Genomic DNA, 27,700 nt, shown 5'->3' with positions numbered 1-27,700 from the left:
GACGAATGCTTGATTGAAGGTTTGTGAAGCCAGTGAGAGCTACACCAGCAAACGTACAACGCTTTCACCCAATGGTGGCACAAGGGTTGGAACTTCAGTTTGAAGCGCGAAGAGTTTGAGGGAAGGGGAAAATGGCGATTTTAACGTAGGTCAACGTTTTACTTGAAGTTGGCATACTTTTACCTGATATAGTTACGTATATTTTTCTAATGTGCACTCAACAGTGCACCAATTGTCGGCCTTTTGTTGACTTTACTCGCGAACCGTAATATAATGTCACTGAAGGGAGCAGTCAACTTTGCCTTTTCATGAACACTGGCTAGCTAGCGACAGTAGCTACCGAATGTTAACTTTTGATGCCTGTCTGCGACGTGGTCATTATCTGCTGCATTTTCTTGTCGTTAGCAAGATATTTGATGGCTGGCTTTTAGTTGCGTGTCTGTTACTGAAAACATGACGGCAATGTCTTAAAATATGCTAATGCTGAGCATTTTGACCGAAATATAAGACATTACACCAGAAACATAGGCTGCTATCAAAATGATTTCCATGCTGGGCTTGTCGTTGCATTATGCCTTTTACTTTGCTTAGATAACAGTGCTGCAAGATACGGCTTTTTGTTGACCACCGTGGGCCGTTATGGCATCTTACAACGTGTTTTTTGTTGTCGACGTTGACCAGCAAACTGAGTTTGACGTAAACACCAATGGTGTCAGTCCCCATCCGTTGAAACAATGGATTCTTAAATGTTTACTGTACTTCGGAAACAAGCACGGCATCGACAAGGTGCGATGGGGGTACAAGTTCTTTTATTCGCTACATCCCCGCAGCAGCAGTTTTATATCTAGAGGGTCTGACTTTAGGGAAATCACAGAGAAGTCTTTTGATGATTTCGAGTCGGAATTCGCTTCCAAATTTGATGGGAAGTCGGCAACGCTTCCTGTCCCCCCAAAACTCAATACCACACCTGCTGCTGCTGTCCAGAATGCCTTGAAAGAAGCTCTGCTGGACTTTCAATGGGACCGGCCAGATATTACATCGCCAACCAAGCTAACCCTGCGTCCCAGAAGGGGGACTCGTTTTGGAAGAGCCCCTGCTTCACCAGACGATGAACTGTCAAGCCAGGGCAACAATGTCTTGTTTGTACTCACCCGCTGTCCTCGTGCAAGGGCTGACTTGGAGGAGTTTGTTGACCCCCGTGGCAATCACAGTGGTGGACCTAAAGACTTATCTGAGCGCTTTCTTCATAAAGGGCTGCACGATGTGCTGCTTCAACGCCGTGTTGTCCTTCACTGGATTGACACTACACCATATTGCCAGGTAAGGAATGCTTTGTTGAAGAATTGGAGGTTTTATACTGCCATTCCATATGTACGTATGCATATGTCCCATGCACAAGTTAAATAATTGCTCTGTAACCACACTTTTAGGCAATGGCCAGTGGGGATACTCTTGGATCTGACTCGATAAGCGATACCCTGAGGCAAATGGGTGGCAATGTGGTGCCCATGGATGCCCTGCACACGGTTTGCCAGCCGAATGCCCAAGTGGGCCCAGACCTGGCATGCCTACCGCTTGGACTGGGGCAACCATGGTTTCCACTGGACTCCAGCATTGGTTACATCCTGAACTCCAAGAAACTGCATCTTCAGGCTTTTTCATTTGTCGAAGGGGTTCTGCGGTGTGGCCAAGGTACCGGTATGTCAAGTGTTTTATTGAATTTTACATTATTATCCGTTGGGAATCTGTCAGGTTAAAGCACAATGAAACTTTGAAATGTACAATAGAAACAAAGTTGCCTTGAAAAGTGGACTCGCACTTTCATGCATTGTTTTGTATTATACTCATGTTTGAATCTTGTTATTTGTTTTTTAAAAATGTAGCTGTGTCTCAGTGTTACTGTATTTATCTATGCCTCTTCTAAATTTTGTTTTTGTTCAGATGAGACCTCGCTAACGGGCAGCGTGACCCTGAAGCCAATATCCAGCCGACAGTCCTGGCTCTCTGCGCCTGTGGAGATTACACTGAGGTCTTTGGTACACAACTGGAACCCACGCACGCTGGAACAGGCTGCCACCGAGTGCTGGACGCTACAGGCCGCAGCTGATCAGCCCGGTGTGGGACAACTCCTCAAAGACATGTCAACACGAGGGATCTGCATGGTAAATATTGATCTCAAAAACTACCATGTTTCCAAGTGTATAAAGTCAAGCATCCAGTAATCCTATTATAACTATATGGGCTGCCCGAAAAGTCTCAGCCTGAAGGCAGCATTTTACATAGACTAATAGATCGTCCATTCAATCAAATAGCAGACTTTTGCATTATTCCACGCATGGGATTATTTCTTTCAGTACGCCCCGTAGATGTGTTCGGACAAAATTTTGTGGCAGTAGCACGGCAGATCTAGCTGTGTATCCGTAATTGTTGTTTTCTCCTCAGATGGCGGATGTAAGTTGTGGGGGGCTGACACACACAGCTGTGATGTCACCACTCTCAGCTCACGCTGTTCTGCTGACCCTGTTGCCGTCCCTGGCGGCCCCTGGCAGTGACCCCGCGGCCCCAGCCGTAGACTCCCAGCTGTCCCATGAGGAGCTGTCAGACCTGCCGGATGTGGTGAACAGTGTACTGAACGTGATTTTCCCCCTGATGGAGGATGGAGAGTACTTTGATGGTAAAACACCAAGACAAACTGATATTGAAGTTAAACATTGGCCCATTTTAGCCTGAAGACACATATACGCTGATTTCGGGCTAATGAGATTTGAGGGTTGTTTATTAAAATGTGGGTATGTTTGAGCTGAATGAGCACATTCTAATGCAGCATGATTGTCATAGCTTTTAAATGCAACTTATTTGATGTTTATTTTGTATTTGTTTCGGAGGCTACGGTATTTAGGATTTAATAGGCTGAGGGCACCCTTTCCCAAAAGGGCTTAGGCTAAAATGTGTTAAAATGATTATTGAAGATCAGTGTGAGGGTAAAACCGCAGGACAAACTCAGAGATTGGCATCTTTGCAATCAAGCCTGTATCATTATTAGGTGAAAATATCTTGGGCTGGTACAGAACTTCTCCCATTCTTCTTGTAGGTTATGGGGGCAGGGATGGCCTGCCAGATAAATTAAAAACAGACCTGTAACTGAAGTGGGCACCCTTGAGTTTAAAACTTGATACCGTAATTATTTTGGCTTCAGATAGGCCACATTGACATTTCGGTGATGACCTGTGTCCACAGCCCAGAGACATTGCTATTTTAGACATGAAGAAAAGCAGCATTTTGCTGCACATTGAGGAATGTCACATGCTACTGCTGTTTGTTTTTCTAGAGAGCACCAGTGACGTTCCATTCTCCGACTGGGCCAGACAGGAGCTGAGGCAGGGGGGTAGCTCTGTGTGTGCTGGCCTGGTGGAGAACTGGTTTCCAGAGTCCGACGAGTCGGGTGTCACCGCCAACCTCATGGAGTCGATGAGGTGACTAAATGCTCAATGGTCTTTTAAAACTCACTTTGGTACATCTCTGGTCCATATTGCTACATCCTCTGCAATTGTAAAGACTCAATCAAGTGTTGTGACGTTAAGACTCACTTCAAGTGACATGCATGTTAGGAAATGTAGCATTTAATCTTTGAATGTAAACACGTCTGCCATAGCTGTGATTACAGATCAGGTTATCAATTGTCTTGCCATTAATGACACAAACTGCTTTCTAGTTAGTTTTGTTTCATTTTCATTATTCATTATTATTAATTATAGATACAGTTGAGGACAATATTATTAGCTTGGTTCATAAATGGCACTGTGTTGACTATTAATGATCAGGGGGCTTATGATTTTGTCCTTTTTTTGTTTAAACTCAATGTTACAATGGAAAAATCCCTATTCAACTTATTGGACATTATCTCCATGGTGTATTTGTTCCCAGAACAAAAGAAACCTGTTAATAATGGTCATTGTCACTGAGTAATCAAGAGAGATGTCTAATATCAGAAGAGGGGGTAATAAAAATCGTATAGGTATATAAGTATAATCACAGTTATTGCCTGGACCAAAACTCCTGTGTTTGTGCTGGCTCCCCAGACTGCTGCATGCTGCCCCAGACGAGGGCGCTGTTGAGCAGGGAGAGGAGTTGCCGGGTCCCCAGCAGGAGCTGCTGTCCGGCCTGGCCGAGCTCTACCAGAGCAGCACAGCAGAGGGAACTCTCAAGGGCAAGAAGCGTACGTACTGTTTGCACCAACACTGGCAGAAGGATGCATAGATGTGTGTGTGTGCGTGTGGCAGAAGGATGCATGTGTGTGTGTGTGTGTGTGTGTGTGTGTGTGTGTGTGTGTGTGTGTGTGTGTGTGTGTGGCAGAAGGATGCATAGATGTGTGTGTGTGCGTGTGGCAGAAGGATGCATGTGTGTGTGTGTGTGTGTGTGTGTGTGTGTGCGTGTGGCAGAAGGATGCATAGGTGTGTGTGTGTGTGTGGGTGGTTGTCCTTGTGGAAATGTTTGTCCCTGTCCCATGCAGTCCATCTGATTAAAAAGACTGAATGGCACAGAAGACAGCATGAAACAGGGGTCCGTATCTCGAAAGCGTCTTTGCTAACGACGGTAGCAACGTCCTTCGTAAGAGCGACTCAACTCTCTCTCGACAGCGACGCTCACCACTAAATCCAAGGGAATGGTATGACGGTCTTAAGACGGTTAGCAACGACAAGAATCGAGAAACGGACCCCAGAGCAACATAGCCAGTGCTGTTTGTATCACAACACTATGACCTTTGGTCAGGGGTGTGTGTTTGTCCTTGTGGAAACTTCTGTCTCATGAAGTACTTCTGATGCACCTAAAAGGACTATAGACAACGCAAATGACTAGATAAAAAAACACAACAAGACAGCTCATGGCTACGTAAGAGCATTAACATTGTTGGCCCCTGCTTACAATATCTGTTTTATTCTCCATCACCATGATCCCCTCTTGCCCATGGATGCATGTTGTCAGGCTGTATTTTTAGTGTGTGCTTCATTTTATACCATAGTTCCAAACGATCAGTATTTTTCTTTCTGTCTACATCCATACCTTTTAAACTTTCACTTTGCCATCTATGTCATGTTTGATGCACAGTTCTTCAGAGCTTTTTTGAAGTTTGAATCTTTTCAAATGCTCAAATGCTTTTCCTCGCATCTCAGATGTTGTCTCTACCGTCTCTGTTTCCCCTGCAGGTGGCGCTCAGCGCACGCCGGTGCGGCAAAAGATGAAGACCATGAGCCGCTCGCTGCAGATGCTCAACTTTGCCCGGCTGAACGTGAAGGCCCAGAAGAGCCACACGGACCCCGAGGCCCAGGCAGGGGGCAGCAGAGGAGGGGGGCCGGAGAGAGCCCTCACCAAGCGACGCTCAGGGGACCAGGCCAGAACCAGAACCAGCTCTGACTCTATAAGTAAGTCCAATTGGTTATGGATCATATTACACGTCAAAATGTTCCCTCACGTGCGGGGCTATAAATTAACTTTTTTTAATCCATCACTAGCCAATTTGGCAAATAGATGTTATCTTACTAGCCACACATACACTCAGTATCAGTTAAATTGCCTAGTATGTTTTCCTTTCTACCAGCCAAATAACATTTTCACCAGCATTGTTAATGTAGAGCCCTGCTCACATGTGTCATCACTTTGCAAGGCATATTAACCTGTTACGACATGGCTACTGCCCTCTTTCTCTGGTACCAGAATGGCAATGACCAAAATGTAGTTTTCAATATTTCCACTGGTGGAACGGCGCTTATTATGAGGCTACAAAGGTTGGATACGGTGGATGTGTGGATATGTTGCCTTGTTGTCTATTGTCTGCGAGAATGCGATGTGATTGTCAATAAATGCTCCACAGACATCAAGACTGAAGATGAGCTGGTATCGGAGCTGAAGTCCAGTTACCAGAGAGCGGTAGAGGAGAGGCAGTCCTCCTTCACCACAGTTATACAGAACCTGCTTACCATGGTCACTGCATTCTTAAAACGTTCAAAGTCATCTGAGGTAAGATCATTATATACATTTCAATCACAGTTTGGCCAACAACGGTTACTCCCTCTAGCCTAGTGTGTGTTTACCAGGGGTTAATGGTTAGCTCGATTTATTAGGGAGCAATGCTGACTTTTGGCCAGCAGGAGGCTCCATTGTACACAAAAAACGTATGCTTAGAACTCTTGATGCTCTGTCATTAGACATAATTTACTGAGCGAGTTAACAAAGCATGTGCAAATCATGGCTTGAAAGGGTGCTGGAAATTATTGGAACCAAAATTCATGGTGAGCTACAAGCAGGAAGTTTGAACCTCATGTTGAGATATGGGTTGACGTCTCCTTATCATAATAACCAAACATGAATAGTACAACAGTGGAGTGATTACCACTACAGACACATTCTCTTGGATCACCACTACCACTTGTAGCAATGATTTAAAGTAATGTCATTTTGGGTATTGTTGGAAATATTTCTGTTAAATGTCAATGCAACTACCTTGTTGGCATTGAATCTGAAGTTAAGAATATTCTTAACCAACAAAGCTTGCAAACATCTGGTCTTTTTTGTGTTTTTCTTTGGCAGGAGCAGACCCCAGCTTTAATTGAAAAGAGCATTTTGAAGTCCAGTAAATCAGTGCGGCAGCAGTATGGAAGTGCTCCAGACACCGAGAACAAGATCAGAGAGTGGGTGCCGCTATGTCCTTCCTGCTATAGCGCCTTCCTAATTACATTTCACTAATTACTGTGAATGCAATCGCACACACACATGCCTTGTTTAGAGGCCCATTGTCAGAGTTGTGTGCTACGCTTTAGTTTAAAGTCTCCATTGCATAATATAAGCTGCTACTAAAATCTGACTGTTTCTCCATTGTATGTGATTAAACCACCCACTATAACGGGAATCTGACCAGAGTTGGCCTTTTGTTTATTACCTCATTTGTGTAATTTTTTCCCCACTATTTCTGTCTGCTTTCATGAACCTTGTCAGGGCTTTGGCAGTCCAGCTGAATAAACAGGGTGTGTCTTGAGCACTGAATTGGGTTTGAATGTAATCAGAAATGCTCTCCTCCTCTTAACAGGTGCCAGTTACAGGCAGCCCTGAGACTGGCCCTCTGCCAACAGATGCATGCCAACCCGGAGCACAACGAGCGCGTGGAGGAGATGGTGGAAGAGGTACGCTGGTTGTTTTGAGGAGAAACAAAGGCGCAGAAAATAATGGTGAACGTGGTCACATGTCAGCCAAAGTGGGTGAATGCATGTGTCCGGCTCAGATCGAAAGTGTTAAAAGAAAAATGCATGTCTCTGGTTTAAAAACGCCACGTGATGTTTATTTAAAGAATTATATGTGTGTGTTACTGTTGAGCTCCCAGGCTGGCAATGTGCTTACATAGCAAGTACTCTAAGGCTTGTCCCAGGTAATGAGACATTATGAAGGTTTTGTGGTTAATAACCATGTATGCTTCTGCTGCAGGTTGCTGATATGCTGCGGATCATCTCTCTGACCAGAGATCCAGTCTACCTGACCAAATTTCTGCAGGATGACATCCTGCCAGTGTAAGCCAGAATTTACTCCCTTATCATTAGCCTGCCACTAGACTGTGACATGGCCTCATTGCTTGTCTGTATTTGACTCTGTCTGTGTTTTGTTCTATAGTTAGTGTGACTTTGTCTTGTTTACCTTTGTAGAAGTGTTGAGTTGAGAGCAGCACATATTAATATAATCACAGTAATTGTATTCTGTCAGATACAATTATGTCTACAAATGTGTGTTTTATTGTTTGATGTTTGGAGAGAGATTCTGCATCTGTATTGAGGCTAGGGATGCACCGATACACATTGTTTCACTTCCGATCCGATCCGGATATCTAAATTTGGATATCTGCCGATACCAATACTACTCCGATCCAATACCAAAATCACATATATGCATGGGTTTCAACTTGAGGTAGGCCCAAGCAGAATATTTGGTCAGAAAGGGAGTCAGAAGAACAGGAAACCAATTAATAAGCAAGAAGTAACAAGTAAAAAAGTAACAATCCCATCCTGAAAACTAATATGCAAGTGTTGTGATTTCAAATTAACATTGCACCTGACTCAATGTCTGTATCAGGAAAATTCCGATATTTTGGGAAAATTCCGATCCGATCTTTGAAATATGTTGATATCTGAACCCGATACCGATACACCGATACCGATATCCCATCCCTAATTGAGGCTCCTGGTTGGGTAACTCATCCTGCTCCTCCCCATTGGCAGGTACCTGAGCTCCATCCCTCGTATCCTGGCGGACGTGTATAACAGCCTGGGTACACAGCTGCCTGAGGCACTGGTGGCCGTGCTACCCCCGGACTTCTTCAGTGACGACTCAGTGCACAGGGACAGTGTGTCTCCCGCTGCCTCCTCTGTGTCCGTCACCCTCAACCCCGCCTCTGACGCCGGGGAACGCCTGGAGGAGCTACGCACACGCTCTGCACGCAAGAAAAGGTGTGTGTGTGCGTGCGTGTGTGTGAGAGTGAGAGGGCAAGAGCGAGGGGCAGGGAGAAATGCATGGAAGGAGTTGTTGTTCTATGTAAATGTATTATACTAGAATCGGGTCATTCCATCTGCTCGCCTCATTCAAAAACTTGCAGAATATCGCAATGGCCATCGGAATATCACAATTGGCCAAATGTTGCCTGTCTGCCGTTCCTAATAAGTCATAACTTTCTGTCATAGAAATGAGAGGCTTTCAAGACATCGAAGCATGGCGGAGGCTTCCCAGAGTCTCCGTCAAATTGAGATGCCTCGAAAATCTACCAGGGTGGTAAGTGTACTTTTATTTTTGTTACAGCAGCATTTGTTTGATGCTTAATGCATGTCTAATGCTCCATGCAACTCTCATACAAGCATTTAAGCTGTGTCTGATGGTCAGTCTTATTGGCTTGTTTAGATACCCGTGTGAGCTAGATGTTTAAGCAATTTAGAGGTACACATTTTTTCTCTTTATCTTCAGACCAAACCAAAGTCCAGTGTGTCTGTTGAGGAAAAGAACATCGAACAACCTCCACCACCTCCGCAAAAGCAAACTGTTCAAGGTGATCAATATTGCGTTGATTAATTTTTTAATTGTATACACTCATTTGGACTAGTTTGCAGTGGGTACACTACGCTTTCTAGAGAAGATTGTGATGTTTGACTTTTGTTTGTTGTCTTTGTGCAGAAGTTACCAAGGTACGCAGGAACCTCTTCAATCAGGAGAAGCCCTCTCCGAGCAAGAGGTCCAAAATGCCCCGCAGCCAGTCTGTGTCTGCCGTGGAGGGACTGAGGAAACGCAAGCGATCTCAGATGGCTGACGTCAGCGGTGGGTTTAAAACACCATCACAGACACGCATGCCTTTGGCTTGATTATCTGTGTCAACACATTAAAATAGATGAAATTGACTCAAGTTTGACTGTTGCACAAGTTAATTTAGGCATGATGTCTATAAATGTCCATGACTCTAAAGTCTACTGCACAGTCTTATCCGAAACTTTCAATTATTGATGGTTCTGAGTCACACACACACACACACACACACACACACACACACACACACACCTTGGCCATGTGTGTGTAAGTAACACAAACTGTGGTTTCTGTCCTACACATTATAGATCACCATGCTCTCCTAACGAAGAAAGTGACTGAGACGCCATTGCACAAGCAAGTTTCCAACCGACTGTTACACAGACAGATCACTGGCAGGTATGTTGTGTAATATTTGCCTTTTAAGGGATTCCTTTTACCCTGTGTGGCTGTTGTTTGGTTTCACTAACTGGCTCACACGTCACTCAATCTTTTGGTATTCAGGAGATCGGCCGAAAGTGACGTCAGCATTGTGGAGGAATCACCAGTCAAACCAGCAGGTGCGACAATAATCCCATTGAGAGAAACCTATACCTTAATCAATGGTATTGATTTAACGTTGTACTTACCAGTTTTACCACTCAGCATTCCCCTGATGTATTAATTCAGGGCTGATAGTATTCAGGCTCCATGCCTGATTTCAGGCTTGACGGAGTTTGCGAAAATAAAAACATTGATAATAATTAGCCATTAGGTTATTCTTATTTCAGAAAGTGTTACTGGTTCAGGGTTTTCTTCTACTATCAGGCTTGAATAATGGTCATACACAGGCTATTAAATGTTTGAATAATGTGTCAAAATAGGCCTACGTTACGTCACTATGCAGTATCTTGTCGTCGTCGTCGTTAGAGCAGGGGAAAAAGTTCAGGCTCAGGATTTTTTTTCACCATCACCCCTGATGTATTAAATGTCTGTGGCAGATGTGAGGCGGAGCCCCAGGATAAAGAAATTTGCACGGAGGCATTCAAGCGTGTTCTACTCCAGCGCACAGCCGCGATCCCGAAACCTGGAGCGCGTCCTCTCCTCATCCCAGCTGCCCAACAGCGAAGGAAGGATAGGTGAGTGAGGGGCAACAAAAGTATATGCACAAGGGCTGTAACGATATTGTATCAAACCGAGAAATCGTGATACACAGTCACGATACTGTATCGTGATACAAAGCGGCAGTATCGTGATACGCCCTTTTAATGTTTTGATACCCATCTGCCCAGAAAACAACCACATGATATGAAGTGATAGTGCTTTCAAGCATCATCATTATTATATAGAAACTTTAAAAAATCATTTATATCCTCTTGTAACCTATTCTACCTTTGAACTATCATAGTTTTTATTCATAAAGATTATAATGTTGGCAAATGTAAAATCGAGGGGTGTATCGAACCGTAGGTCATGAATCGTGATACAAACCGAATCATGAGTTGAGTGTATCGTTACAGCCCTAATATGCACTGATATTTATGAAGTATCTGACACTTTAAAGGGACACTGTGTGAGATTTTTAGTTGTTTATTTCCAGAATTCATGCTGCCCATTCACTAATGTTACCTTTTTCATGAATACTTACCACCAGCGTCAAATTCTAAGTATTCATTATGACTGGAAAAATTGAACTTTTCATACATGAAAAGGGGGATATTCTCCATGGTCTGCCATTTTGAATTTCCAAAAATTGCCATTTTTAGCTGCAAAAATGACTGTACTTGGACCATACTAGAAAATATTTGTTAATTACTTAGTAAACTTTCATGTAAAGATCAAATTTGGCAATAGGCAGCCCAATTTCAATGAGGAGCATAGTTGCAGTACCTTTTTTGACCATTTCCTGCTCAGTGTCCCTTTAAGAGTATTGACTAAAACAGTCTCAGCTTTCAAATTTGGGGGGTCAAACTAGTCCACAAGGTCCAAATATGTTTTGGTTATTTCATCATTAATGTTCGATAGTCTATTACATACTGTTGTCCAGTGTTTTGACTGTCTTGCTTTCTGATGTAGGAAGTATCAGTGTTGGTCAAGTCAAGTCACCCGTGCGTCTGCTGTTTGGTGCCGCCAAGTCCCCTGGGAGACCCTCCACATCCACTGGCTCTGTCGGCAGTCGAAGCAGCCGAAGGCGGTTACTTGGCTCCACAGACTCTGATGTATTCGAGGTAATATATATACATTTACCATACAGTAGCATTGCAGTATACGAGAAACATTCCAATTTTGACTGGGCAGTATTTGGTTTGCGCACAAGTCTTGTAAATTATTTATTCATCCCGAATGTGGCCCTTTTACGGAAATTGTTGCAGAAAACTGTTCAACACATGTAAATGGTAATCGCAGCACTGGATTTAAACCGAATAGAGACAATATTCCACTTGAATCCGTTCTCCATGGGCAGTCATGGGTAAGCGATTAGGGCGTCAGACTTGAAGCCGACCCGGTTCGACTCCCGACCCGCCATGTTGGTGGGGAGCGTAATTAACCAGTGCTCTCCTCCATCCTCCTCCATGACAGAGGTATCCTGAGCATGGTACTGTCCCGCCACACTGCTCCCTTTAGGGCGCCAATTGGGGCTGTCCCCTTGAATGGGTTTGGCATAAATGCAGTTTCATTGTGTGCAGTGTTCACTTGTGTGCTGTGTCACAATTACCATGGGAGTTGAAATTTCTCAGTTGGGCTTTCACTTTCACTTCACAAGGATAGATGTTTGATGTTGATCTACAGGCATTACCAGTCTTTAAAAAGTAGAGGTCTAGAATTCTCATTCATGTGTGTTCTCCTACTCTTCCAGAGTCCTACCAAGATGTCAAGGAGATGCAGAACGCCCACCAAATCTCCCTGTAGAACGCCCAGAAAATCTCCTCGCAAGACACCCAATAAATCACCTCACCAGCTGCCTCCGCTCGTCACGACGCGGGTAACTCCCAGGACCCTTCGCTCTTCCTCGTCCGCTGCAGCCTTCAGCTCCCCATCCACTTCCTCTCAGAGGCCGACCAGCGAAGGAGCAAGCAGACGAGCCTTATGGGGGGGGAGCCCCAGCAGACACTCAGCCCAGAGGAGCCTGGACATGCACACTCCGAAAAAGAGCTCGCCCAAAGGATTGTTTAAGACGCCGGTGAAAAAGGACAGCCCCCTGAAAGGGCCTCTTTGCACGCCGGGTAAGAAAGAGCTCTGCAGCCCTCTGAAGAGTATCCTGAAGACGCCGGTGAAGGCTCTGCTTGACTGCCTCTCGCCTGGTGGAGCCCTGCTCTTCCAGAGTCCCACCGGCACAGGCAGAACGCCCAAAAAGACTGTGACTTGGTCTCCCTCACCTCGGAAGTTGCATGCTGAGCATGTAGCTAGATCGCCCTTCAAAGTTCCGGAATCTCCGCTGAGTTCAGCTCGCGCATCGCCACGGTCACGGACACCTGTCAAGTCTCTCAGCCCGGCTAAGATGGTAGATCAGACACCAGAAAAGTCCTCTGGTCATGTTGACCAAATGTCCCCATTAATCGCTCCAATAAGTTTACCTAAGAAACGACTTTTGAGGAGTCTGCACATTTCTGTGGAGGATGTCAAAGTGGTAGAACAATCAGAACCAACTGCATTACAACACAACAGCAGCACTGCAGAGTGCCCGTCTACACCAAATGGCAAGAACGTGTCACCACAGCAGACTCACTGCATGTTGAGACGGTCTTTGAGGACGCCACAGAAGGACTGCCCTCAGCAATCGCCTTCGAAGACACCCAGTACACCTCACACAGGAAATGCAACTCCGAAGAAGGCAGAGCCTCTACCTACAAGTCCTATGGAGACCCAGAGTGCTGCTACCCCAGGGAGGCGCTACAATCTCCGCAGATCCTCAACTCATGACAATCTACCCGCACAGCCCCAACAAACCTGCATCCCCATCACAGAGGAAACACTATCGCTGGAAGTTCAAGTCACAGGCCCAAATGCTGAGGTTGAATCCAGCCAGGCAGCTCATGACAAGTCAGAACAGCACAGCTCTTCCTCAGACTCCCACCAGCTGGACTCCTCCGAATTCAGCATGGCCACCACAGAGGACGAGAGCATTGACATCTCGGACGCGGCGGTGGTGAGAACGCAGCTCACGGGCGGCATAAAGATGAACATCTCCTTCACCAGGAAGTCCTCTCTGTCCAAGGTGCCCTCGGCGTCCGAGAACGTGGAGCCGTCCATATCCATCTCGCCGCCCGTCTCGCGCAACTACGGCTTCCGCCAAACGCCCGACCGCCAGCAGAGGGAGGCGGCAGCGCGGCTGGGTTACGCCACCACCGTGCCCAAGTTCTCCACGCCGCGCGCCTCCAAGCCGAAGCCCCAGGCGGTCAGCACGCCGGGGCCCCTGACCTATCAGGTGGAGCTGGACATGCAGTCCTCCGGGCTCCCCAAGCTCCGCTTCAAACGCACGGACTCCTTTAACACCGTAGAGGGGCCAGGGGACGGGCTGGGTAAAGCTGGCTCCCCTAGTGTTCGCTTCCCCAAGACGCCTCGTGTGGACAGCCCCCTGGCACACTGCACCAAGCACCGTGGAGACCCCGGCTGCCGATCCCCCTCGCTGTGCACGCCGGGCAAGGGGAGCATCCAGACACGCATATGCCAGTCCTACACGCCCACACACACCCCGGGCGGCACGCCCTCCCCACCCAGCGCCGGAGAGGTCTTCGCCTGGACGCCGTCGCCTCAGAGCCGGGCAGACGGCCTCAACAGCTGGCCACGGAAGAAGCGGGTGGGCGTGGGGGTGAGTGCCAAGGAGCAGGGCGTCGGGGGACCGCAGCAGCAGCAGCCCCTCCTGCGGGAGGAGCTGGAGGACCCGGAGCTGGAGGGAGTGTTCAGACTGCAGGAGGTCGAGGAGTGCAGGGACGTCCCCGGCGCTCTGGTCATGTCCAAGCCCAGGAAGAGGAGAGGGGAGCAGTCTCCTGCCAAAGAGCTGGTGGAGGATATGGATATGGACATGGACTGGACAGAGGCCCTGGTCACGCAGTTTGATGCCAAAGAGGCGCGCATGAGTGACGACATGGGCTGGCTCATGGGGAAGGAGTCTCTGAGTGCAGGTAAGAGCATAATTTGTTCTTGGTAGTAAAGGGAAGCTTTTGGATTCAGTCAGTGACTACAGTATTTACAATAATATACGTAGAGCTCACACAAAATCTGTGCATATGAACATTAAATGTTGGCAAATTCACAGACGCACACAGTTATCAGAACAATTTACAAATTGTCAGTTTCAGGAATGCATAATGAATGTGGATGCAAATATATATCGTGTAAGCTAAATTTCCTTTTCCACCTCTGTAAAGTTGACAAAGTAGGATTTATGACCAGGTAAAGTGTCATTAAAAAGCAATTGTCTTTTCCAGAGGAAGCAGTGAAATAAATTATAATATGAATTGTATTATAATGGTTTGATCTGGGTTTTTTTTCCTGTCTTCAGTGGTGACTCCTCCCAGCTCCAAAGTGAAGAAGCCGGTGACTGCTAGTGGTATTCTGGCCCTCACACAGTCCCCGCTGCTGTTTAAGGAGAAGACCTCAGCAAAGAAGAAACGTGCAGAGATGGAAGGTACAGTAAGGACCACCAGTGTTAACACACAACAAGCTCTAAGACTTGCACCATCAGATAGAACTGAAGTTTGCATTTAACCCATTGTGTCCTGGAAACACATATACACTGAATTCATGAGATTTTGAGATTTTAGCTGTTTTATTAATAATGTGGGTAAGTTAGAGCTGAATGAACACATTTTAAGGCAAAACGAGGGTCCTAGCTTTTAAATGTAACTCATTTCATGTTTGTATGTGTTTCTTAGGCTGAGATATTTAGGATTTAATAGGCAGAGGGCACCCTTTCCCGAAAAGGACTTAGGACAAAATGGGTTAAAGCAATGGCCAATCTAAGCGTATGCCCACTTCCAACAAAAATAAATTCCCTAAAATTTGAAAATGTTGTCTCAGAACAAATTTCAGAAAGATCAGATTTTAATGATCTGTTCAGCAATGGTTTTATTTTCTTGCATAATTCTGACCACGGTCAATGATGGAAATGTTTAAATACTAGGCCTGTAAAGCTAGTAACTCAAGCTTGTACCGAACCGTACACACCTGTACCGAACCGAACAGTGCTGTGCTGAAAGAGTACCGTAGAGTAACGGGCTACTCTGTTTTATACATTATGCTGCCACTACATGCAGTGGCTCTTTAATATGCAGAACGCTGAGAGAGAATGCAAGAAAAAAACAGGTATAGAGTTTGTTCTTTGTGAGAACTTGAAGTGCTCTTTCTTATACCGAAGAAATCAAAGTTCAGGGTTCCCACGGGGTCTAAAAAAGTCTCAAATTCAGAAACTGAATACATCAAAATTGTTTATAGACTTTTCAGAGTTTGTTAGATCTATTTTGTGGCCCATTTTCCCTGAATAAAACAAAGATGCCTAATAATTATGCACACCTGATATAAGGTGTTGGGCACCTTCGACCACACCCCCATCTTATTATACAAATATGCATAGCCCGGAATGTCTAAATCCAATAGGTTTTCATGTTCATATAGATTCCTGTTGGAAAATATGCATAAAGAAGACAATATGGTCAAAAACATGTTTGCCTAATAATTCTGCACACAGTGTATACTGTACCAAATCGTCACCCAGAACCGAGCTACGTACCGAACCGTGATATACAAAAGCAGTTGAACGTTGAAGTTATTAAAAACAATACAAACTTGAATACATTGAACAGATCAGGAGAAATGCTATAGGTTTCGCAACAGCCAATGCCACTTCAGGTTATATTTTAGTTGCAAACTTTATGTGGTCTTGACACAGACATACCTAAGATATTTTAACATTTTTGCCGTATTCTTGGCAGAACTCAAACCTGTTCATCCAGCTATTAAGTCAGGCAGGGTTCCCACGGGTCATGGAATTTCTGGAATATCATGGAATTTCATAAAAGTTTTTGCAGTCATGGAAAATCATGGAATTTTACCATTTTGCATGCATGGTCATGGAATATCATGGAATTTTCTTAACAGTTGTGTAAAAGCATACACTTTTTTGTTTGGTATATCTTACTGGTTATACTACGCCTATATAACGCCTATATAACTATATAACGCCTCACTAGAGACGGTTAGGTTTCGCGCTGTAATGCATCATTCTATAATGCAATGAGGCGACTGAAGTCTGGCGCTGGCTCGATGTCGGTGAAGATAATGTTTAGTTTTCACACTTTTAAACGTCTTTTTTTACGTAACTGGTCATGGAAATTCTGTGTTTTGGGTCTGGAAAGTCATGGAAAATCATGGAATTTTACATCTGAATTAGAGTGGGAACCCTGGTCAGGGCAATTGGTAGGTATTTGCAGTGCTTTAGCCTTGGGTATTCTTTGAATTTATACTTTAAGAGCTATTGCTTCAAGAAGTCAAATGGGAGGCTCTGATACATTGGGAAACCACAGAAGGGTGTGCTTGTTGAAGACAGGTGTATGAAGAAAAGGCATGTTCATGTACAGGTACTGACTTTAATGAATAATACTGTTTTTAAATGTTTACCCTGGTTTTACCAGTCCAGGCCATATCTGGAAACAGATCTTCAAACGGGAACATGGTTGGATGAAAGGAGTTGGTCTAACCTAGTGTTTCTCAATGGGGCGGTACAGCCCCCTAGGGAGCATTGAGAAGGATACGACTTAGGGCTTCCGTACACCGGCTCCGACAAAGTGCTGAGCACTGCTCAGCTAAAATTCGATTCCATTGTTTTCAATAGAACCACGCACACTGGCGCCGATGTCCGCGGACATTCGCCGATGTCGGATAGCAATTAGAGACAAGTTCTATTTTGTCGGCGCCGCCCATTGACTATCAATGCAATGTTCGTGTGAAATTGGGTTTGGTGGTCCGAATTCTGTCGGAAGCAAAAGTGCGCCGCAGTGCTGTCGGAGCCGGTGTGCGGCCGGCCTAAGTGGAGGTGGGGGAGGCTTATGAGGAAGTCACGGGGGCGTTTGTTCAAAAAAGGTTGATAACCACTTGTCTAACCCATCAGTCTACCCAGGGGCTTTTGATGCAGAACAATGAGGGCTGTGGCTAAATTGGGTTTTAAATCAATTTTCAATGAGAGGGGGTACTGGATTGTGATGTGCCTTGAAAAAACATGTCAAACTGTAGCCACCACAATTAGGCTACATAGCCACTTGTTGTTTGGGTTGGGTTAATGGAATTTTAATATTATTTTGGTCTTTAGGTACACTGTGACCTGTTTTTTGCCATAGCATTGAGCTATGCGTGACAAAATAAACAACTAAATTAATACAAATGTGCTGAATGTACTTTATATTTTAGCATTGCTGTTGGAATGAGTTTTAGCAGATTGTTTGTACTACTGTTGGAAGGAGATTTCGTCCTGAATCACTTGTTTTGTTTTGCAGGTGAATCGTGCACGGGTGTTGCATATGAAGTGGACCAATCCCCCAGTAGCCAGCCCCGGCGCCAGGTAGTCCCTGGAAGAACCTACACCAGGAAAAGGTTGCTGAACTAACACACGGTCTTCTCGTGGCCAAGCAGCCAACGGAAGAAGCTACAGCAAGAGGACACTAATGAACTAAACTGCCTTATTTTGGTGGTCTGAACGCCAGAGACTGGAGAATCGGACTGCCTTACATTGGTGGTCTGTAAGCCACTGTATGAAGCTGCAGTATTGTAGGTAGACTGTACAGTACTGTTAGAGTACTGTGGTACTCCTGTCCTCTTGGTTACCTGTAACCTTCCCTCTTCTGGTAGCCAGAATGCCTACTGGGGAAAGCCACAGCTGTAGGACACAGAAGAGTTCACTGCCAGGCTCCTTGTCAGCCCTGGGTGTATGGCGTCTGGCACAATCACAGGCCCATGCCAGCTGCTCAAAGTTGCTCTCTGTCCCACCGTTTCACCAGTTGCTGTTCTTCGTTAAAGTATGGGAAAGTATTTTTTCTTTTTCTTCGTTAATTTTATTATTGTAGATTTTATCTGTTTTTAGTTTGTCTTTGTCTAGTTTTATAAATCAAGTTTGAATTAATTTATTATGTTCTTTTACACGTTGTGTTCTTTTTTTTACCTGTGAAAAGTTTGTACATATGTTTCATAATGTGTAAATTGAACAGATTATTTTAATAAAGACATCTTGAACCACTGACATTTAAGGGACGCTGTCTTCACATAGCCTACTTTTGCAAACCACCTACAGAACAAATGTTCATCAGTAGTCATTGGGGGGCAGTGTGTTCAATGTTTGATTTAATTTCATTGCCTTAGTCAAACACTCCTTACTTCCTCATGCAGGCGGTGTTTGTTTAAATGCTGTTCATGTGGTAGGGTAGGGTGTGGTGACCGAACCTTTTTGAATTAAAAGGTGCAGCTGCACACTACAGGCTGGTTTGAAATACCTTATGCATTATGTGTCATCGTTGGGATTAGTGCGATTCTGGTTGTGTTTCCACCACCAGTTATAATGATGGCCTACCATCTACCTTTTATTTGTGCAGCTTTTGCCCTGGCACAGTGGGCATGCTGCATCATGCTTATGTGTTTGTTTGGGGTTGAGTGCAGGGGAGTTGGGTTATTGTTTTCCAAGTTGTGCTCTGATGTGCCTTTCTGTGTGATTCACAATGCCTGATGTGACTTACTCTCACTCTATTCAAATGGTTTGGTGTGTAGATCAGGAAAATAATGTGGACTGGTAGTGTAATTTTGTTGGATGCGGATGAAGTGATTTCTTTAAATTGGTAGTCTGAATGGCTGCCAAGTTCTGTGGTCAAAGACCAAGGTGTGTAAAATCCTCTGTGTACGTGACATTTAGCCATGGCTCTGATTTGATGGCACTGGATTGCATGACATCACTACAGTTAATCACCTTAGAATTGGTGGCAAATTCATGGGAAGAGAGGGGGCATTTGATGTCAACCTCCTCGTTGCTCTGAGTAGCGTTATCAAATGTAATCACAGGAAGATAAGGGCGACACACCTTTTCCAGGTCCTACCTTTCTGTGACATTCAAGGTGACAAGTCAGTTGAACAGAGGCTTGGCAGCACCAAAGTAAGTGCATTTTACTCGGCATATCAAAAAATGTTCACATTACAGAATATGCATAGGTTAAATGCGCAATGGAGGTGGACAAACGTATCAAAGGTCTAAATGGCAGAGAGGGCACATTGTTCACCAGGGTGTGGTGAGGGGGTGTTTCAATGGACAGAGTTCAACCGATTGAGTAGAGTGACCGATATTTGCAAATAATTTGAAATGGATTTTGCAGCTCTTGACTTAATCAATCTGACAATGATTACTTCTAACTACATCTGGCTTGGAGAAAAAAGCGGAATTCTCTTTTTGTGCGTAATATGTAGGACGTTTTAATGGGGACCCCAACAATGAGAGACGGCCTAAATGTTCTGTGCAGAGGGGTCAGTGTCATATGAGCATGTCACCTGCCAACTGTCAGTCCGATGGCGGTCCGCTACCAGCTGTGCTGTTGGAGGCTATGGTTTTACAATCGTCGATGCTCAGATTCGTTCATTCCCGCAACAGCGGTGTCGCTCACATGGCTACACACAAGAAGTTCGACTGCCGAGGTAACTCGTCGCAATAATTCAGGCTGAAAAAGTGTTATGCGCGCGCGCTCCCGTTACTTACAGCAATGGTTTTAGCCGGGAAACTTTCCATACAGTAGCTCCATTGTGTGTTGGTAGACTTAAAACAAAATGCATATCGGTTTAAGTTGTATTTCTTATCCAGCAAAGCGCCGAGCTGAACAACTTTAAAGCAAGTAACACTGCTTTCTCCTGTAATGATAACTAATGGAAATGTACTGATGGCTCTCCTTCAAATGCGAGTACATGACCAAACGCCTGATACGCAAAGGTTGCACGCGCACCCATGGCCATGGCGCTTGCCTAGCATGCGTACGGCTGGTAGCCTACGTACTGTACGTGGATTAGGCTACCACTAGACTACGCAACGAGACGCACATCCATTTTCAGCAACATTTTAAACTGTTGGTTAAACGAAATGTACAGGCAAACAAATGGTCCAGGAGAACATATGAAAAGAGTTGTCTGAGCGCTGGCTGTGCGCGCAGTGCATGTGTGGGTGGATGTAAACACCCCTCCCCCAACACCACATCTGAACACAGAAAGTGTCCCACTTTTAATAGAGAAAGAAAGTCTCTCTCTTTTAAGTAACACAGCACATTATTATGCCACTCAACCTCACCAAATGCACATACCCTGTATACTTGTGAATCTTCTTAGTCTAAACCAGTGATTTGCAATTGTGTTGGTCATCACCCGCCTGCTGCATGCCATGTCATGATCATCCCTGCTTTTAAATGCTGCCCGGTCTCTGACAGTGCCTGACTTCCTGCCCTCATAAATGTCTACTTAATGATAGACTTGTTCGAGGCAAGGTGTAGAGTTATGTTCTGGTGTACACCTCCTCTGCCGCGCGCTCTAGCCTACCAGCGAGCAGCCTATCCCGTTGCTCCAAGCACCTCCAACAATCTGCTGTGCCTCTGTTCTCTGCCTGTATTACATTTGCAAACACTGACTGGAGCGGGGTGAGAGCTGCACACATACTAATCTTAAGACGGAGAAGGTGCATTCTTCCAGCCATTGTGTATTCCATTCACGACTGTATTCATATAAGTATCTGTTTTCATCTTTCTTGGTACTTTCAGCGGCACATCAACGTCAAGGTCCCTGCTCAGCTCTACCTGTGTCGGCGCTCGGTTTGTGGATATACCATGGCAAGTAATTTCGCCCGGATTTTGTCCACCAAAAGACATGTGGGCATTCTGTCATTAGTAGGAGCTGGCACGTTGACAGCAGGAATATTTCTGACCAGAGACCAACATGTAAGCGCCGGGTCGCAGGTTCGGCGACTATACCCAGCCAGGTAATTTGAAGAATTGCATTGCAGAATTTCTTTTCTTTCCCAAAGTAACTATTTGAAGTGGTTCACAGTGGTGTATGTTAGTGGCTTACACCCAGTCAGTAATGCATAGCCTACGCCATAATAATGCTAATTTTATGAACTGAATACACATTTATAAAAATGATGGACTGTCGAGGATTGCCGATATGCTCTGATAAAATTATATAGGCGCAACCAATCAACATGATATATGGCGGGGAAAAACAGTATTGTGGTTCGTTTTATGCATTCTGCTTATAATAATCGACTGAATATTTCTATATGTGTTTACTATGAATGTTGATGAAGTGCAAGAAATAAAGAAATGACTCAAAAGGACCGAGCCTTTGCGCCGTCCGACATAGGCTATTGTAGTGTTTAGGCTACGTGTGTATATGGAACGGTCTGGACTGTCCTCATTTGACCTGAAAAGAACCGCTTCCTAAATTCAGGCAGACTCATGCAGGCTGCATCCGTGCTGTAGACCGTGAGGTCTCTTGATCAGAAGAATGAATGAACGTCTCGAATAACTTGTAGGCTAACAATGAAATGGAGGGTGCTGTAAGGGATTAAACAAAGGCGATTGCTTGTGTGTGGAAAGCCATTGTAGTCATGCCCTATAATCATCCATCAGTTGCTGACATCTTGTTTCTATAGCCTGTGAGCTTAAGATATCACTCGGCTACGTTCCCTAACAGGCAAAACACAGATGTAGACTGTCTGTGTGGAAAAATCACTTCAACCAGGCTAAGCAGATGCCCCCTGTGTTTGTGTCCCCCAATAGTGCAGAATACCCAGACCTTCGGAAACATAACAACTGCATGGCAAGCCATCTCACTCCCGCCGTGTATGCAAAACTGTGTGACAAAGCCACGCCAAATGGCTTCACTTTGGATAACGCCATCCAGACTGGCGTGGACAACCCAGGCCACCCCTTCATCAAGACCGTGGGCATGGTGGCCGGGGACGAGGAGTCATACGAGGTAACCGGAGTCTCAGAGTCACTTGTGGGACGTGGCTGTGTGTGACTACAGCATCAGACCAGACTATAAGCAGAGACTCTAAGGATCAGCAGACATTTGTATTTACCTGACATGAGTCCTACAGTGTGTGTTGCTTCAGGACTGTGCATACTGATGTGGGTGTCGGTGTGCAGAGTCTTATTGCTGCTTTGCCCCCAAAAAAGACTGCAGTACAGAGTCTGATGTGGGAGGGAGAGCTGGAGAGACAGAGCGAGGGAGGGGTGAATGGAGGAGAGGAGAGGACAAGGGAGCTTCAGAGGAGGATGGATGGTGCAAGATCTGCCTCCCTGTTTCCTCAGTATTAAAACCTATCTGACTTACCAGTGAGCAAACGCGCTGTTGAGAAACCTTACGTTTAGCAGACGCTTTTATCCAAAGCCACTTGCAGTTATATATTACAGTCCCTGGAACAATGGTCTGGTGACTGTACAGTGTACACACCTTGCTCAAGGGCACTTCAGCCACAGAGGAAGTTGTAGGAGATCCCCCTGCATTACTCTTGCTGGTACAGGACTAAAAGCTACAGCCAAACATATCAAACATACCAAACATGATACAATGAACATACGTGGACTGCAGGATATGGCATACAGTATCACGCAGCAAGGTTTTAGGATTACCCAGGCAGAAGCATGGCAGATGTGGCCCATATGTTGTAAGGCTCTCTGCTTTTCATGTGAGCTTCATGACCTACACATTTAAATCTCTACCATGACTCAACCTCCTGCTGACATGAGAAGCCTGTTTTTTTACGAACATGTAATGAGTCACGTACGCGTTATTTTTTTCATGGCTTGTTTTTAAATGCCCATAAGCCATGGGCCAGTTATGCACAGTGGTACTCCTTTGATGATCATTTGTCGTCCTAAGTCTGAAATGTGCAACTTAAAAAGGATGGATATTGTAGGAAGTCAACACAACATGACAGTGCCACTGTATATGTAAAGATTCATAACAGTGAAGTGTGTGTGTGTGTGTGTGTGTGTGTGTGTGTGTGTGTGTGTGTGTATGTCAGAGAGAGAGACATACACATAATGAGTGAAACAACCATGATTCAACAGTTGATGTAAGCCCACTTCTCAAGTATTAGAACTAAAAAATGTCTTATTTTGACTGGTAGGTGTTTGCAGACCTTTTTGACCCTGTCATCAAGGAGAGACACAATGGGTATGACACCAGAAACATGACCCATCCCACCGATCTGGACTCCAGCAAGGTAAACCACCACAAATAAAACTCAACAAGGGGGTTTCAGTCACTGACACACAGAATGTACCCATGGATCAGTGATGGGCAACTTGGACTCATTCCATACAATCCAAGTCCAATTCCAATTCCAAATCAACCAGGTGAATCCAAGTTGACTCGGGTCAAATGCAACTGTTCAGTGAATCATGCGTTTCTAACCTTCTACAGCCGCAGCAATTAACCCCAGCCCAGACCACCCCACACCCACCGAACCCCACATCATCTTTTTCACCAGTGCCCTTCATCAGACGGCCGTTACCCAACTGCATTCCACACTTAACCCATTGAATCCCTCTTTTCCCTGTACACACACAGGATAGGGTGACAAACCAGCTATTTCACCACATTTCAACCACATTTTATGCTATTTCATCACATTCTTAACCCGTTAAAACACAGCGTTATAAACTTGTTGTTACCAGAATGGCAATGACCAAGTAGTGTTGCATTACTAAAGGCCCTGTGTTGTGTCATAGTAGAGTAGTACTACGGTAATTAACCTTTCAATGACTATTAAGGTCAAGGTCAAGGTCAAGGTAAACTTTATTATCCCTCAGGGGGAAACTCAAGTGGTCAACATTTCACATCTCCTCAGGACATACTGCAACACATAGACAGTAGATGCTGGACATACCACATTAAAATAAATAAGGGATAAGAACATTTGATGTAAAATGAAATAACAATAACAATAGGTAAAAACAATAGAAGTAAAAACAGTGCTGTGTAAAAATAGATAAAATGCATTAAATCAATTAGGGCAGGTGAGGGAACTAAAGTGCTGAAGTTGCTTTGGGCTTGCTGTTATATAGCCTGATCGCTGTGGGTATTACAGTGTGCCTCAGATGCTACGGCGTGCAGTATGGGCCTACGCATGCACAAAAACACATTGCGATAAAACGCACCTAACAATGACCTAGCCTCATACCTCTCTCTCCATGTGTGCGTGTGCATGTTAAATGTGTCCCCAGGTGAAGTCGGGCGTGTTTGACGATCGCTACGTGCTGTCCTCGCGCGTGCGGACGGGCCGCAGCATCCGCGGGCTCAGCCTGCCTCCGGCCTGCACGAGAGCGGAGCGTCGCGAGGTGGAGCGGGTGGTGGTGGACGCGCTGGCCGGCCTGGGCGGAGACCTGTCGGGACACTACTACAGTCTCATGCAGATGACCGACAAGGAACAGCAGCAGCTCATCGATGTAAGCACCAGGAGGGCACTTTTCTTCTTCTGTGGAGAGGAACTGAACTGGATGGATGGATGGATGGATGGATGGACGTCCTTCATTCCAAGATAGGAAATTAAGGTGTAGCAGCAGTGTGGCCACAATTAAGAAAAGTGCATTTTTGGCCAGGTCATCTTGCTCCGTGGCGTGGATGGATGGAAAGATGGGTGGATGGATGTACCTTGCTCAGATTTTCATTCTCTCCGGATGTTTATAGTCTTATTCTCAAAGAGGGTTTCTGAAACCAGTTTATTTTTATTAGACATATTAGACTTATTAGACATGACTGAAATTGTTTCTTATGACTTCAAACCATGTATAGGTCTACATTTTCATCCTCTGGGCTTTTCATGACGAGAGGTCTTAGTTGACCCAGGAAGGGTTGCTGGAGCACTTTAACAAGGTGTCCTTGCCTTGTAGTGTCTAGACCAGACAGATGATCAGACAGTGACTGCTTTGTGACAGCGGTTCCCAAAGTTCAGTTACCATCTGCCCTCTCAGACAGTCCACATCCTACTCAGACACTCTGTCCTAGTCTCCCTGGACAGCTTTCTATGAATAGTTTTGTATAATTGTTGTCTTGTAAGATAAGTTGCTGATGATATTAAATCTGTATGTGGGTGGGATTGGGGATGATATGAATGCAATAATGTTCTGTACATATAGCCTATACCTGAAAAATATAGTATTACTAGGGGGATTTGAAAATCCATTTCTTGTTGCACTTAACGTAGAATTGCACTGCAATTGCACTGCAAATGCACTGCACTTAACGTAGAATTGCTTTGATCTCCAAGGGGTATCCATGACCCAGTGTGACCTGCACTGCATTGAGGGATCGTAATAAAAATGTTTGGTGTGTCTTGTGTCTGTGCAGGATCACTTTCTGTTTGATAAGCCAGTGTCACCCCTCCTGACCTGTGCAGGGATGGCCCGCGACTGGCCCGATGCCCGAGGAATATGGTAGGTCTCATAAAGTTATTTCAGTAATGTCCAATCAATCAATCATCGATCAAATTATTCAATTCTTATTTAAGAAGTCTAAATGCACATATTTGGTGTTTTGATGGTGTTCATTGCCAACCATAAATTAAATTTCACAATAATGTCTTTAACGCATTACAGCATGTGTTTGCAGAAACACCGGATGCGTGCTTTGTTGTTAACTTTCTCTTTTCGGGGGTTGGATTAGAGAGGCCGTGCATTAGTGATGCTGACAGTGCCCTCTCCCCGTCTCCAGTTACAGTGCGGTCACAGAAATAGAGTGATGCCCAGTGTGCTCTACCACAACGGCCCTCTCCAGCATCGATTACTGGTGCCCACGCCGTGCCAAGGCCGTCCTTCATTATTTATGCCCGCTGTTGTACTATCCGTCTCTGGGCTTTCCTCCGAGTCCTCATTTGCCCTCCTCGATTACGTGGCGCTATTCCGACATGTCGCTATTCCAACGTTAATGTCTATTGTCGGAATACCGACACGTTTTCCACCGTCCGCCGCTATTCCTACATGCCGCTATTCCGACATCCCTAACCTTAACCCTAACCCTAACCCCAACCCCTAAAAAGTGTCGGAATAGCGGCATGTCGGAATAGCGCTATGTCGGAATAGCGATTGCCCCCCGCCCTCCACAGTGAGCATAGTCAATCCATGCCACCATGTCGTGACGTCACATTCATTTTTTGTGGGTGTTTGCAGTGCAAGTATAAATGGTAGTGAATCTGTCACTGAACCAATTCTATTCTATTCTATTCTAGTCTAGTCTATTTGTCACAAAATATCTTACTCAGGTTAGCCAGTCAACCTTGCTAGCTTGTGCCTCCCCAAAGGCTAGAAATAAGTGGCTTTTGTTTGCATTTAAGTCATTACCTGCCCTCAACAGACATTTTATTAAACTGTGCCACATCACATGACAATCAATGGCTAGGGTGTCTATCCAACTCTACTGTAGCAAAAGTCCAACATGTAAAGTCTTTCTAGAAATAATGAACTAGCCTGGCCTTGACATCTGCTAACATGCGCTCAGTTGTTATTCCCTTTATGGCTTGGTTTGGTCTTCTTCTGGTGTCAGATAAATAAAAAATCTTGCCAACAGAGCAATTCAGTGAATGGGGTAGGGACAATTACACATCATGACCAAACGTTAGCCATTGGATAAAATCAGATGGAAACATTTCAAACTTCAACAGTTCACCCTTCCCACCTGTAACTGGTTCTAAATTCGCCTAGTCCAGACCATTTGAACAAAATGGATACTAAAGATATGGCAAGACCTGGACCCCATTTCTCGACAGTGTCGTTGCTAACCAATTAGCAACTTAGTAAGTTGCCAATGGGAAATTGCATTACAACCAAGTAAGTTGCCAACTTAGTTAGCAACGACACTGTTGAGAAGCGCACCCCAGGCTAATAAAAGCCAGGCAACAGCTGTGACCAGCCAGTGTCAGCGTTTTGGAGGGCTTCATGTAAACATAGGGCTTCATGTAAACATTGGCTATTCAATTGGAGGCCCGAGGGCCACATGCGGCCCAGATGCAGTCCACATGCGGCCCAGACATGGCCTCCAACTGAAGCAGTATACATTTCAGTTTTGTTACTGCAGTGCAACACATTATTGCTTGTGAATCTTCTGCTTGTCTTATACATTCACATTCAATGTGGTTAAGTTTTTAGGTTAGAGGAACATGTTTAAAATGTGTTTGTGGACTACTGTTTTTAAATGTCATTTCAGTGGTCGTGATGTCTGAAAATGTGTGGCCCGACTGCAGTTCTTGGTTTCGAAATGTGGCCCAGATGGAATTCTAATTGAATAGCCCTGATGTAAACATTGGGCTTCATGTAAACATTGCATATTTGCCGCATGATTCAGGCACAATAACGAGAAGACCTTCCTGATCTGGATAAACGAG

The 27,700-nt window shown here is 45.0% G+C and overlaps 2 protein-coding genes across 4 annotated transcripts in view; both read left to right on the top strand.

Annotated features, from left to right (window-relative positions):
• Positions 1-103: 103 nt before the first annotated feature.
• ticrr (TopBP1-interacting, checkpoint, and replication regulator) lies at positions 104-18,537 on the top strand. The gene is made up of 22 exons (XM_063197604.1): positions 104-1,320; positions 1,431-1,698; positions 1,942-2,162; positions 2,443-2,674; positions 3,329-3,473; positions 4,080-4,216; positions 5,205-5,420; positions 5,870-6,015; positions 6,586-6,686; positions 7,082-7,175; positions 7,474-7,556; positions 8,259-8,486; positions 8,718-8,805; positions 8,995-9,076; positions 9,202-9,342; positions 9,636-9,726; positions 9,832-9,887; positions 10,308-10,445; positions 11,383-11,534; positions 12,164-14,429; positions 14,810-14,935; positions 17,796-18,537. The coding sequence occupies exons 1-22, from the start codon at positions 640-642 to the stop codon at positions 17,903-17,905; spliced, it is 5,802 nt and encodes a 1,933-aa protein (XP_063053674.1). The 5' UTR covers positions 104-639; the 3' UTR covers positions 17,906-18,537.
• Positions 18,538-19,347: 810 nt separating this feature from the next.
• Positions 19,348-27,700, top strand: part of LOC134447891 (creatine kinase U-type, mitochondrial-like) — a 15,861-nt gene continuing 7,508 nt past the window's right edge. Inside the window, exons 1-7 of one of the 3 annotated variants that reach the window (XM_063197603.1) lie at positions 19,348-19,435; positions 21,072-21,289; positions 22,092-22,290; positions 23,450-23,545; positions 24,549-24,770; positions 25,672-25,757; positions 27,661-27,700. The exon at positions 27,661-27,700 is cut by the window's right edge and continues 84 nt beyond it. In XM_063197603.1, the coding sequence (XP_063053673.1) occupies positions 21,138-21,289; positions 22,092-22,290; positions 23,450-23,545; positions 24,549-24,770; positions 25,672-25,757; positions 27,661-27,700 (795 nt within the window). In that variant the 5' untranslated portion in view covers positions 19,348-19,435; positions 21,072-21,137. Of the gene's footprint in view, positions 19,436-19,849; positions 19,969-20,839; positions 20,952-21,071; positions 21,290-22,091; positions 22,291-23,449; positions 23,546-24,548; positions 24,771-25,671; positions 25,758-27,660 lie in introns of those variants that run through there. The other 2 variants (XM_063197601.1, XM_063197602.1) reach the window with 2 other exon arrangements.

Source organism: Engraulis encrasicolus, chromosome 4 (genome assembly GCF_034702125.1).
Source record: "Engraulis encrasicolus isolate BLACKSEA-1 chromosome 4, IST_EnEncr_1.0, whole genome shotgun sequence".
Lineage (NCBI taxonomy): Eukaryota > Metazoa > Chordata > Actinopteri > Clupeiformes > Engraulidae > Engraulis > Engraulis encrasicolus.
Note: the sequence above shows the minus strand (reverse complement) of the source record. Positions and strands in the feature narration are given on the sequence as shown.

Coding starts and splice junctions, on each gene's coding strand:
- ticrr (XM_063197604.1), top strand. CDS start 640: ATGGCATCTTACAACGTGTTTTTTGTTGTCGACGTTGACCAGCAAACT. Junction 9,888..10,307: donor ATCACCAGTCAAACCAGCAG/GTGCGACAATAA, acceptor TGTCTGTGGCAG/ATGTGAGGCGGAGCCCCAGG. Junction 11,535..12,163: donor CAGACTCTGATGTATTCGAG/GTAATATATATA, acceptor CTACTCTTCCAG/AGTCCTACCAAGATGTCAAG.